Genomic DNA, 10,767 nt, shown 5'->3' on the forward strand with positions numbered 1-10,767 from the left:
CTCACATGAGGGTTGGAGGTGTGCACTGTGTGTGTTCACCTCCCACACGAGGGATTGGAGGTGTGCACCACTACACCTGCTATCTATTTGAACACTAATGTCATGAATCTGATGTATCACTTTGCAAACAGAAGCACAAAGCAGAATAAGAGAAGTACTTAGGTGCAAGAGAGATGCAGGACATTCCTGGGGATTGTAAAGAGTTTTGCAAAGTTTTCACATTAAGTGAAAAAATGGCTTATATGACATGAGGAAATAGCCTCACAAAATACGATACTAATATCACTTAATAACACGTTGGCTTCTGACTTACAGCGTGCACATGCAGTGGCCATGCGAATATCTGTCATCTGCACACAGGGAAGTGTTTCTGTACAACTAAAGGAATAAAAGGTGACCAGTGCCAACTGTAAGTACGAAGAATTATATCTTGGAACTTCTATGGATTTTGTGCTATCCGACTAATTTTTATGTTTTTTTGAATGTTAGCTTTGCACTAAGTTAAGCTTACGTTATTGTAAGCTGTTTTCATACACACATTATCAAATTTTTTGAGAAAATAAATGTTTAAAGATGACTGTTTCCTGGAGGCTTAGAGTGAAGGCTGTAGAGCGGGTGCAGAGAGGGCACGGCACCACACCTGTCGTGTATGTGGGTGGGGTGCACACTCAGGTCACTGCTGAGTGACTTAACCCATCAGCCTTCCTTTGTCTACGGTTCAGTTCACAGGAACCAGTGTCTTTCTCTCAGTACTTCATGAGTGACTTCTATCGTTTGTCTAGTTATTCTTAGTATTTATTGCCTCCCAAATGTGATTCTAAAAGGCAATACATTTAAATTATTATTTTTTCTTTAATTTTGTTCGTGTACATTACATTAAAATTAGATTTATAAGGTTCCATATTAACTCGTTACAAATGCATGCTTATTTTTCATGAATATTTATTATTTGAGAAAAATCATGTTTACATTACATAATTATGTAATTGTCAGAAAACTTAGTAAAGAGTTCTCTAAATTATATTTAAAATTTATATCTAAAAAATCTCCTAAACACAGAAAACAATATTTGCTTATTTTTATTTTATGTCATTTACTATCATAGACTTTCAAGTTTAGAGAAGCCTAGGATAGGCAGCTGGTCTCTTACCTGTAAGCCTGATAGGTCTTGTCAGCTCCTATTAGGCAGGGCACTTAGGCTTGTGAGCAATGAACTGAGCCAGAGGCTTGCGCCCTGTGCGAGACAGGATGTCTCTGATAGTGTGCACCTGTAATGTTTGCTTTGTATATAGACCCAGCTTTACTGTCTTGAGGGTAGTGAACCTGCTCAGGCCCATGCCTAGAAGAGGTTCAGGCTGTGATCTTTAGATTTTGTAAAGAGAAACCCCAATTTATTTACACTTTGTGGTATTCTCATCCATTCCTTCAAATTATATACCAGGTCATAAGCTTCATTATCTCATTACAGCTGTGAAGACAATGTCTATAGGTCCAGGTTATAGTATTATAGACAAAAGCAAAATGTTAGTTGCAACTATGATTATGAACTAAATTCACATTGATTTCCGTAGTGACTGAACAAGTTTGCACTTCCACCAGCAATGGAGGGAGATTTTCCTTGCTACACATCCTCGCCAGTATGAACTGTTACTTGTGTTATTGATCTTAGCCATTCTGACAAGTGTAAGATGGAATCTCAAAGTCATTTTGATTTTCATTTCCCAACTCAAAAAAAAAAATCAGTAGCCCTCCTATATACAAATGACAAATGATCTTATAAGTCAGGGAAACAACACATTTACAATAGCCTCACATATTATAAAATCTTGTAAACAAGCTGCTAGAAGGCTTGTGTGATTAAAAACTTAAAGTCTTTGGAGAAAGAAATTGAAGAAGATATCAGAAAATGAAAGGTCTTCCATGTTCATGGATTGATAAGTTTGACATAGTAAAATTGGCCATTCTACCAAAAACAATCTACAGAGTCAATGCAAGCCCCATCAAAATTCCAACACAATTCTTTACAGGCATTGAAAGGACAATTCTCAATGCCATAAAAAAAAAAACAGAACCTCAGGATAACTAAAACAATCCTGTACAGTACAGGAACTTCTAGAGTTGTCACCATCCCTAACTTCAAGCTCTACTACAGAGCTATAGTAATAAAATCAACATAGTATTGCCATAAAAACACACATTGATCCGTGGAATCAAATTGAAGATCCCAACATAAATCCACACGCCAATGGACAATTGATTTTTGATAAAGAATCCAGAAAAATACACTGGAGAAATAAAATTATCTTCAACAAATATTGCTGGCATAACGATGCTGATGTGTAGAAGAATGCACACAGACACACATCTGTCATCTTGCACAACTGAAGTTCAGGTATACCAAAGACCTCAACATAAAAGCAGACACACTGAACACAATAGAAGAGGAAGAGGGGAATAGCCTTGAACTCATCGGCACAGGAGGCAACTTCCTGAACTGAACACTGATAGTGCAGATACTAAGATTAAGAATTAATAAGTAGGGTCTCATGAAACTGAAAAGCTTTCACATGGCAAAGGACACTGTCAGTCAGGCAAAGTGGTAGTCTATAGGTTGATAAAAGATTTTTAACTCCACATTCAATAGAAGACTAACATCCAAAATATATAACGAACTCAAGAAACTAGATTTCAAAAAAATAAATAATCCAATTAAAAATGGGGTAAATATCAAAGCAGAATTCTCAATAGAGGAATTTCAAATGGTCATTTAGTACACTTTTAACTGTTGGATGGGGGTAATAAAAATAAGGTAAGAATTTTGAGGATAGTTACTTGTTATATACTGGTTATATTGGAAAATGCTTTTATTAGGAAGCAGAAAATTATCTAAATAGGCAAACACTGGTTAAACTAGTGTTTGATATTGATAAGCAAAACTGATAAAAGTTTTTGCTAAAGTACTTTTCATGCTGTTAGTGTCAAACTCATCGCAGTAAAACACACAGATTTCTTATGTTTGATGGTCTAGAATAACCATGAATCATTTCTTGCAAGCATAAATTTCATTTTTCTTTAAATATGTTATCCGGTGTCACATTTTTGTAAGTTTCCCCAGTGGATGTTGGTTCTTCTTGTCTCCCAGTTGTTGGTTGCGTTAGCCATGGGGCATCTGTTTGTCTATACTCTTTGAATGAACAGCTTCCAGGACCCACCGCATCCACATCAAGATGCTCAGTAGGTGTACTAATTGTTCTGAGACGGGATTCCTGAGGATGAGGAAGGTCTGAACCCACTGTGCTAGAGTTGGAATTGGAAGGAGGAATAACATTTTTCTGGATAAAGATGACAGCGGACAGAAACGGAAGTACTGCCAAGAACAACAAAGATATAAAAATGAACGTGGTCTTAGCATTTCCAGTGTCTTCTCATGGATGGAGAGAGATGGAGAATATTGTCCTACCCCTTGTAATTGACTAAAGAAAGAAAAGCCTTGTTAAAACAGAAATCCGTGACCCTCAACTTGTTTGTTGATTAAAAAAAATCAGACTTTGTAAAATACAAATCCTTGAGATAACTGAAACTCAAGACATAGGTAAAATAATGACCGAAGGAAAAAGAAGAAAGAAGAAAGAAAGAAAGAAAGAAAGAAAGAAAGAAAGAAAGAAAGAAAATGCAAGTGCTGCAGACAAACATGCAGCAGCAATTTTGGTTTCTGTTGCTTGATTTTTTATTCTTGTTTTTTTGGGGGGCCCGCCACCCACCTCCCAAGTAAATCACACAAAGAGGGTTATTCTTAGTTATGAATGCCTGACCTTAGCTTGGCTTGTTTCTTGCCAGTTTTTCTTAAATTAACAAAACATAAAGCAATCTGTTTAAATGGATGCAAAGTAGTCATATTGTCATGGTAATGACAATTCTCCATCTAACCTTTTCCCAGGATAATGGGTACTGAAAAATAGTAACTTTAAAACAAAAGCCACTACTGAACCCAACAGACTTTTTCCATGCAAGAGACACAGATGGCCAATAAACACTTCACAAAGCATTGGCCTGCTTAGCCATCAGGAAAATGTAAGAGTCCAGCTCACTCCAGTCAAGGGAGCTGTCGTCCGAGAAACTTACGAAGGCAGATGCTGGCTGGCAAGGATATGGAGAAAAAGGAGCCCTATTTGCTGCTGACGGGAGTGTAAACTTGTGTAGCCATGAAGGAAATTGGTAAGGAAGGTCCTCATAAAACTACCATTAGAGCCATCATATAACCCAGCTGTTCTGTTTATGGGTGGGTACCTGAAGGACTACATTACCCATCCTGCCACATCAATGTTCACTGTTCACTGTATCTAGGAAATGGGACAGCCCAGATGGATGGATAAATCAAATATGACACACGTACACAATGGAGTTTTATGCCGCCATAAAGAAAAATTGAATCCTGACATTTTAAGGAAAATAGATGCAACTAGAAATCACTATGCTCGGTAAAATAAGCCAGACTCTTTTAGACATAAAGCAAAGAAAACCAGTTTACAATCCCAGAGAGCCTAGACAACAATGAGGACCCTAAGAGGGGCATACATAGATCTAATCTACATGGGAAGTAGAGGAAGACAAGATCTCCTGAGTAGATTGGGAACATGGGGACCATGGGAGAGGGTAGAAGGGAGGAAGAAGGTAGGGGAGCACAGAAAAATGTAGAGCTCAATAAAATCAATTAAAAAAATTTAAAAAAGAAAAGAAGTAAGCCAGACTCAAACGGACAAAATCTTCTTGGACTCTCTTATGTGTGGTGCCTAAGTTTTAAATTATATGTCTATGTGTATATTGATAGGCACATATGTTCAGTTATCAAGTATAAGGTGGTTTTCTTGATGATTGTAAAGTTAGTCATTTCTTCCTAGTTCAGCCAGGTGATGTAATGTCAAAATGGGTAGTTAGCCCTTAGCCAGGGTGAGGAGAGTCTGGGAATCATTACTCTCCTTCCACTGTGGGCTCCGAGGATTGAACTGAGGTCAACAGGCTTGCCAAGCAAGTGCTTTTACCCACAGTGCCATGTTACAGTCCCCAAAAAGGGGATTTCTCTTTTATTTTCTGCTTTTAAGGCAGCCTGCTGACACCCCTATGAACAACCCTCTCTTGAGGGGATCCCCTCTTCAGTACCTCCTGTTCACAGTGGGTCTGGATGAAGACTGTCATGAGGAGAGTTTGGGATTGGATGCTGGTGGGAAGTCGGGTGGTGACCATTGTGATGTGCTGCAGTGAGCCCTGAGCATCATAGCCGTGGTCCTCCAGCTTGGGGAGAAGCAGCTGTGTTTATATGTGATGCTAACATGTTAAAGTGAGAAGCCTAGCAATTGTAAGACTTGTAAACATGGCAGGCTTTTGTTGGATGCCATAACACGTAGAAGGAAGCACCTTTCAGGATCTCAGGGCCTGGGTGAACACCAGTAATGAATGTGGGAGGACCCAGTGCATTGTGGGTGGGAACCCTCTGATGGAGGTCCCGGGTTCTATAAAGGAGCAGACTGAGCAAGCCTAGGGAGCAAGCTAATTAGCAGCACCCTCCATGGCTTCTGCATCAGCTCTTGCCTCCAGGTTTGGGATCTGTTTGAGTTCCTGACTTCCTTCCATGATGAATAGGGATTTGGAAGTGTAAGCATATAACCCTTTCTTCCCTCAGTTGCTTTTTGGTCATGGAGTTTGGTCACAGTAACAACACTCAGCCACTTTGACGTGGCCATTGATGTCCTTGTTTGGCTCATTTTGAGCAGTCATTTGGATGACTTTTTGGGTGAAGGATTTTACTTTAGGAGGAGACCCAGACTCATAGCAAATGCCCTGATCTACCCCTTTTCCCTTTGTTCCCTGTTTACAGTGGCTCTGGTACATGGATTTTATAAAATTTATTTTGGAACGGTATTTCACGAATTAGAATTATAGAATTAGAAAGTAAAGGAATAAAATTATGCAATTAAACACTGTATGTCGGTCTGGCACCAATAGTTATTTCAATTTTATTCTAAAAATAGAACACAAAAATCAAATTTTTTGAAAAATTCATGAATTTCTCTGCTCCGTTATTAGTTTTGAAGTATTTAAGTTAGAGTTCTTGTGTTTGAGTCTTCATTTTATTTTTGATAATCTAATGACAGGTCAAGAGTTCTAACTCTTGATTTAAATCATATTAGTCTATTCTGTGTCAGTCTATTGGCTTAGAGAAAAACTTTTCTCAACACAACTGTGCGTGTGCATTGACAAGAGGGATATGAATTTGTGATATATACATGTGTTTGTTCATGTGTGTGCTCACATGGGAATGGGTGTATGTGGCATACATATGTTCATGTAGGCCAGAGGCTGATCGTAGATGTATTCTGAGGATGACTTTTTACAAATAAAGGCTCATTGTTGTCTAAGATAGGGAAATGTTTTAATTTCAGCTAATACTACAAAGAAGAAACTAGGGTCTTATGAATGCTGTGACTTTTCTTCTCCTTAAAAATGACTCTCAAGAACATGTTGTCTATCCTGTGTCCTAATGTTCTCTTTTCAGCCCAGGTCATTCCTGCCCTGGTCAGTCTGTCAGAGTCTGTCTGTCCTGTGTGCTGATGCTCTTACAAATCACGGATATTACTTTTTTTAAAATTAATTTTATTGAGCTATACATTTTTTTTTCTGTTCCTCTCCCTGCCTCTCTCCTCCTCTTCAACACTCTCCCATGGTTCCCATGGTCATCATCAATTTGCTCAGGAGATCGTGTCCTAATTGTTGTAGGAGGCCACTAATTAGTTCCCAGGCGCTTAGTCCTGAAATAATCACACAGAATATTAATTAAATCACTGCTTGGCCCATTAGCTCTATCTTCTTATTGGCTAACTTTTATTATTGTATTTCATCTCCATTAATCTCTGTATCACTACAAGGCTATGGCTTACCAAGAAAAGTCCTGGCATCTATCTCTGGTGGGGCTACATGGCTTCTCCCTACTCTAACCTTCTTTCTTCCAGCATTCAGTTTAGTTTTCCCAGCCTACCTAAGTTCTGCCTTATCAACAGGCCAAGGCAGTATCTTTATTAACCAATGATATTTACAGCATACAGAGGGGAATCCCACATCACCTCCCCTTTTCTGTTTAAATAAAAAAGGAAGGTTTTAACTTTAACATACAAAAACTAAATATAACAAAACATTGGGCAAGAATTACAGTTTTAATATTTATATCTACTTTATCTTTTATCATAACCAAGGAAAACAATAACTATAACTATAAATTTTTCAACTCCATCAAAGACTCCAGAAGGATATAATATTACCTAAGTAAACAGGAAGTACATTGTAAGCAGCTTCCAAAACTCTAGAACTGACAGAGACATTTTGGTACCTGGACAGTCACCCAAAGTTCTTCTGTACCATTGGGGCATCCATCTTCAGCCTACAGGCCCATAGTATCTGGCAGTCTTTTCCAGGAAGTAGGTGCTTTGAGGAGCAGTCTCATTGTCATAAAAAGTCCTAAATTATTAAAAGTTTTAAGTGCAGTAAAATTGACAGAGACATTTTTGTACCTGGACAGTCACCCAAAGTTCTTCTGTACCATTGGGGCATCCATCTTCAGCCTACAGGCCCATAGTATCTGGCAGTCTTTTCCAGGAAGTAGGTGCTTTGAGGAGCAGTCTCATTGTCATAAAAAGTCCTAAATTATTAAACATTTTAAAAGCAGTAATTTGAAGGTCTTTGAAAGATTTGAAGAATCCCTGTCCATCTGAGATACATCTCTGTACATCTAGAAAATCTAACTACCATGAATACAAACTTGACTATTATAGATGATTATCTTTTAACCTATATTTTTAAATTATACATCACATTTTTCAAATGATCTGTACAAACACAATACCATAACCAAGAGCAAAAATATACCAATGTAGATATCTATAGCATATCCCCTCTAAATGTAAACAAGTATGTATAAATAATACTTGGGAATATGGGTGTAATTCTTGTCTAAACTGGTTCCTGCTATTTCTTGTGCAAAATATTTTTTGAGGTGTATTCAAGGTGACCTTTCAGGTGGTCTTTGGTCCATCAAACCACATTAATCTGGAAGGGATTCCACAGGTTCACATCCTCTGTGGAAACAAAAGAAGAACCTCTTTTCCAAAGCAACAAATCCTCAGACCCATATTTTGACTGGCTGTATGTTGGTCTTGAGTTTTGTGCATGGTGATAGATATGGGTCTGTGTTCATTCATCTACATGCTGATATCCAGTTATGCTGGCACCATTTGTTGAATATGCTTTTTTTTTCCCGTTTGATATTTTTTTTTGCTTCTTTGTCAAAAATCGAGTGTTCAAAGGTGTGTGGATTAATATCCGGGTCTTTGATTCGGCTCCATTGGTCCTCCTGTCTGTTTTTAGCCAATGCCATTCTGTTTTTAGTACTGTAGCTCTGTAATAGAGTTTGAAGTCAAGGATGGTGATGCCTCCAGAAGTTCCTTTATTGTACAGGATTGTTTTGTCTATCCTGGGTTCTTTGCTTTTCCGTATGAAGTTGAGTACCGTTCTTTGGCGGTCTGTGAAGAATTCTGGGATTCTGCTGGGCACTGCATTGAATTGCCACAGACATTTCTATTTGCTCATTTAGTCTCAGGATTGCTGCCTGCTGCTATTTTGGAAGCTGGTTTTTTAAAATTCAACTTATGATACAGTTTAAACATTTTTAGTTTATTTAGTCGTAAGTGACTTTTCATGTTTTTACAGATGCGACTCTGAAAATCGCTATGTTGGTAATCCACTCAGAGGAACATGTTATTGTAAGTATTCGTATGTTTTTCTTTATAGTAATTGATTTATATTGTTAGCTTGAAGTTAATGAATAGCTATGGTTTCATTACTATTTAAGTTACTCTGGTCTACATATTTTATTATGTTGTTAGCTTCAGGTAAATGAATATGTATGGTTTCATTACAATTTTCTGGTCCATATATTTTATCTTATTTTTCTTACTTTAAATTTTTTTTGAGATAATTATAACAGTATTTATATCCTTTGTATTCCTTAAATGTTATAATTCTATAATCTGTTGATAAGAAAGGTAATGTGTATTTGCAATATTCTCTTCATTGTTTTTGGTGTATTTTTCTTGTTCTAAATAGTAAAATAAATATAAATAAATTAAAATTGCTTGTGTCCTGAACATGAACAAAAGGTAGGGTTCAAATAAACTTTTATAATTTTAACATATTTTTAAAATTTGCAAATATAAATCTTATGATAGACTGTTTACAAGGAACAGTTTTGATTTTTCTCCAGAGCTACACTGATTTTCTGTTAGGTGTTACTTTCATTCGATTGTTTAACTTTACAGAATCAGCTGAATTATTTTCAAAATAGTTGTACTATCAGGTTCTCACTATCAATGTAAGATTTACAGTTCCTTCGTGTTTCTCAACATGATTTTATAGTTAGCCTTTTTATTTCTAGCTTTTCTAATAGTTATGTAATAAATCTAATTGTTATTTTTATCTGTTACTAATATCAACAATTTTTAGCATCTAAATGTGATATTACTTGTTGAAGTGTTTAAGCTTTTTTCTTAGTGATTCATTTTTATGATTGTCTTAGTTTTCTATGGCTGTGTTAAACACCATGACCAAAAGCAACCCGGGGAGGAAAGGGTTTATTTCAGTTTGGAGCTCTCGGGTCCATCAGTCCCTAGGGGAGTCAGGGCACGAGCTCAGGGCCCTGGAGGCAGGAGCTGCATGAAGGATGCTGCTTACTGCTAGCTCTGTACAGCACTGGCTCAGCCTGCTTTCCACACAAGCCAGGGTCAGTGCTGCCGGGCGGGTGGCAGTGCCCGCAGTGGGCGGGGCACTCTCACATCAATCATCTGCCCCAGGACTCCACAGAGCTAATCTAAGGGAGGCATTTCCTCAGTCAAAGTTTCCCCCTCCCAGGTGACTTTAGCCTGTGTTGAGTTTACCAAAACCAAACAAACCAGCCGGCAAACAAACCAAGTACCCAGGACAATGGTGTTCCATTTTATAGGTCCCTTATTCTATATAGAAGTCCTGTAGCAATGTTTAGTTGACCACTTTTCTTCATTAGTTCATGATTTGTCTAAATCCTTTAAAAGCATGTGCCATCATCTCTGGATGTGTCTACTTTTTACTCCTCTAAAGTAGTTTTCTCGAAAGGTAATTTTTTTGTAAATTAATTTTTTTCATACAATATATTATTTTTATTCGTGTTGTTTTTTTTTTTTTTTCGACACAGAGTTTCTCTGTGCAGCAGACTATAGCACGATTAATAAAAACCCAGAGACAGAAATTGGGTTCAATCTGAAGGTCAGAAAAACAAAACAGCCAGTCCCTGGCTCTTACCTCTACCTCAGTCTGAAATGACAGTCTTGCCTCAAGGAATCTCAGAATCGAGACTTCATCTGAGACATGTCTCATCCTGTCTTATATTTCTCTGTAGGATTGGGATTAAAGGTGTGCACCACCACCACCTACCTATCATACAGTATATTTTGATTATATTTTTCCTGTCCCCAACTCCTCCACCTGCCTACCTACCCAACTTCATGGTAGTTCCTTTTCTATTTCTCAAAAAATACCAAAGTAAAGCAAAAATCACAACAAAGAACAAAGGCAAGAAGACAAAGATAAAACATCTACTCGGGAGGCAGAGGCAGGCGGATCTCTGTGAGTTCGAGAGCAGCCTGGTCTACAAGAGCTAGTTCCAGGACAGGCTCCAAAACCACAGAGAAA

At 37.7% G+C, this 10,767-nt stretch overlaps 1 protein-coding gene across 1 annotated transcript in view; it reads left to right on the forward strand.

Moving 5' to 3' along the window:
- The window catches only part of Atrnl1 (attractin like 1), a 558,188-nt gene that overhangs the window by 142,293 nt on the left and 405,128 nt on the right, over positions 1-10,767 (forward strand). The window contains exons 20-21 of the mRNA XM_005352541.3: positions 316-409; positions 8,755-8,807. Of these exons, the coding sequence (XP_005352598.1) occupies positions 316-409; positions 8,755-8,807 (147 nt within the window). The remainder of the gene's footprint in view (positions 1-315; positions 410-8,754; positions 8,808-10,767) is intronic.

The sequence above is a fragment of the Microtus ochrogaster genome, chromosome 8 (assembly GCF_000317375.1).
Source record: "Microtus ochrogaster isolate Prairie Vole_2 chromosome 8, MicOch1.0, whole genome shotgun sequence".
In the NCBI taxonomy this organism is placed as follows: Eukaryota; Metazoa; Chordata; class Mammalia; order Rodentia; family Cricetidae; genus Microtus; species Microtus ochrogaster.